The 1919-nt window shown below is 39.4% G+C and overlaps 1 protein-coding gene across 1 annotated transcript; it reads left to right on the top strand.

Moving 5' to 3' along the window:
• Positions 1–220: 220 nt before the first annotated feature.
• Positions 221–1192, top strand: LOC121296605 (somatostatin receptor type 2-like). Its single transcript, XM_041222322.1, has one exon. It carries the CDS (start codon positions 246–248, stop codon positions 1167–1169), a length of 924 nt encoding a protein of 307 aa, XP_041078256.1. The 5' UTR covers positions 221–245; the 3' UTR covers positions 1170–1192.
• The last annotated feature ends 727 nt before the right edge of the window (positions 1193–1919 follow it).

Genomic DNA, 1919 nt, shown 5'->3' with positions numbered 1-1919 from the left:
AAAAGTTAGTTTAATTTTTTACAATGTATTTTTAGTTAAGAAGAACGAGAATATTGTATCAGTAAATCAATACTTCCACATTTTACTGTCATTTTAAATATATTTTCTTCCTTCAATATATTGCTAAAAAAATGGAATCACTGGACTTGTCTGTCACAGATCCTGTTCAGAATATCTCATTTGGTTTCTTAAATGACACCCTAGACTATGAGGATGACGTTCCTACAAGCATCTCCAAAATCCTTATGGCTGGACTCTACTGCATGGTTTGCGTGTTTGGACTTGCTGGAAACTCATTGGTTATCGCCATCATTCTCCACTTGGACAAGATGAAAACTGTGGCTAACATTTATATCTTCAACCTGGCTGTGGCCGACGGCTTGTTAATGCTGGGGCTTCCCTTCCTGGCTCTACAGATGTTCCTCAACCGCTGGATATTCGGCAGTTTCATGTGCAAACTGGTCATGATCCTGGATGGTATCAACCAGTTCACAAGTGTGTTCTGCTTGACTGTCATGAGTGTTGATAGGTACTTGGCCGTGGTCCATCCCATCAGATTCTCCAAATGGCGCTCTCCAAACGTGGCCAAGATAGTCAGCATCCTCCTGTGGTTCTTCTCCTTTCTGTCGGTGATTCCCATGGGCATCTATTCCAGAGTGGAGTTCAGTCTGTGCGTTTTTGCTCCACCCTACGAGACCTGGTCTACTGCCTTTATGATCTACACCTTTGTGCTTGGATTTGCCCTGCCCTTCATTGTAATCTCTCTGTGCTACATGTTACTGGTGGTCAGATTGAGGACTGCCCACATAAACCCTTACACCAGGAAGGCAGAAGTCTCAGAGAAAAGGGTCACCAAGATGGTGGTCATGGTAGTGTTGGTTTTTGCCATTTGTTGGCTGCCATTTTACATCATGAATTTCTGTTTTCTCCTGATGCCACTGGCTACCACTCTGTCCCTTACCAGGGTCTTTGAATTCGTGGTTCTTCTCTCTTACTCAAACAGCTGCGCCAACCCCATATTGTACGCATGCCTCTCAACAAACTTCAGGAGGAGCGCCCAGAAGATTCTGTGTCCCATGAAGAGGAGTGTCCGGGAGGAATCCAGTTTGGAAAACTACCAGCTCAATGACCTGCCTGAATCTCGAGTGACCTTATCCAGCAGGGAATAAGAGAAAGAGACCTTAGACATCGATTGTATTCACAGCAAACATTAAAATGGACTTCAATAGATAAAGGCTTGGTAACTATCTGCAGTAAGATTTGATACACATCTGAAGAAAGTGCCATTGTTATTTTCCATGTGGTTTTAGACTAAATTAAATTTGAAGAACTCAAGTTTGTAATTTTTTCTAATTGAAAATAAAAAGGTCAAGGGCTTTTAAGGTCACAAAAACTCTCTAGGGTAATGCCTTGGCCATGCTTTCAATCATCAAAAGCTGCCAAGAGACTTTATTTACTGCCCCTCTGATCAGGCAGCAATGATGTATTTTTGTGTTATATCCAATGCATTGATTTGGCAGCACACAAACCATATTGATGTCTGTTCTTTAATGGCATATGAAGCGACAAGCACTGTGCAGGGAGGGAAAATATATTTTGTATGGATATTAAAATTTGAAACCAGTTTTTTTCTTAAATTTTTTTTAAATTAAAATAACACGCTCTTTGTGTATAATAACCTTGTGTTACCTTGTCTAATATGCACCCCCTGCTTAATGTCCTATTAAAATAATATAGTATACTACATAAAATGTTATTACCAGAATGCACACATTCTATATAACTCACAAGACAATTATAGCACACATTAATTCTCCCAATATTTGTAAAAGGGTACATGTGTATTAAAAAAATAATCATAAAACGGAGAAGAAACCGGCATGAATCTTTTAATACTTTTTTTTTTTCAAACAAAGAAG

This window comes from Polyodon spathula, chromosome 21 (genome assembly GCF_017654505.1).
Source record: "Polyodon spathula isolate WHYD16114869_AA chromosome 21, ASM1765450v1, whole genome shotgun sequence".
NCBI classification, from domain to species: Eukaryota; Metazoa; Chordata; class Actinopteri; order Acipenseriformes; family Polyodontidae; genus Polyodon; species Polyodon spathula.
The sequence above is the reverse complement of the archived record's forward strand: the minus strand, read 5'-3'. Positions and strand labels throughout refer to the sequence as shown.

What these genes read in the sequence shown, in the direction of transcription:
- LOC121296605 (XM_041222322.1), top strand. Translation starts at nt 246, where the DNA reads ATGGCTGGACTCTACTGCATGGTTTGCGTGTTTGGACTTGCTGGAAAC.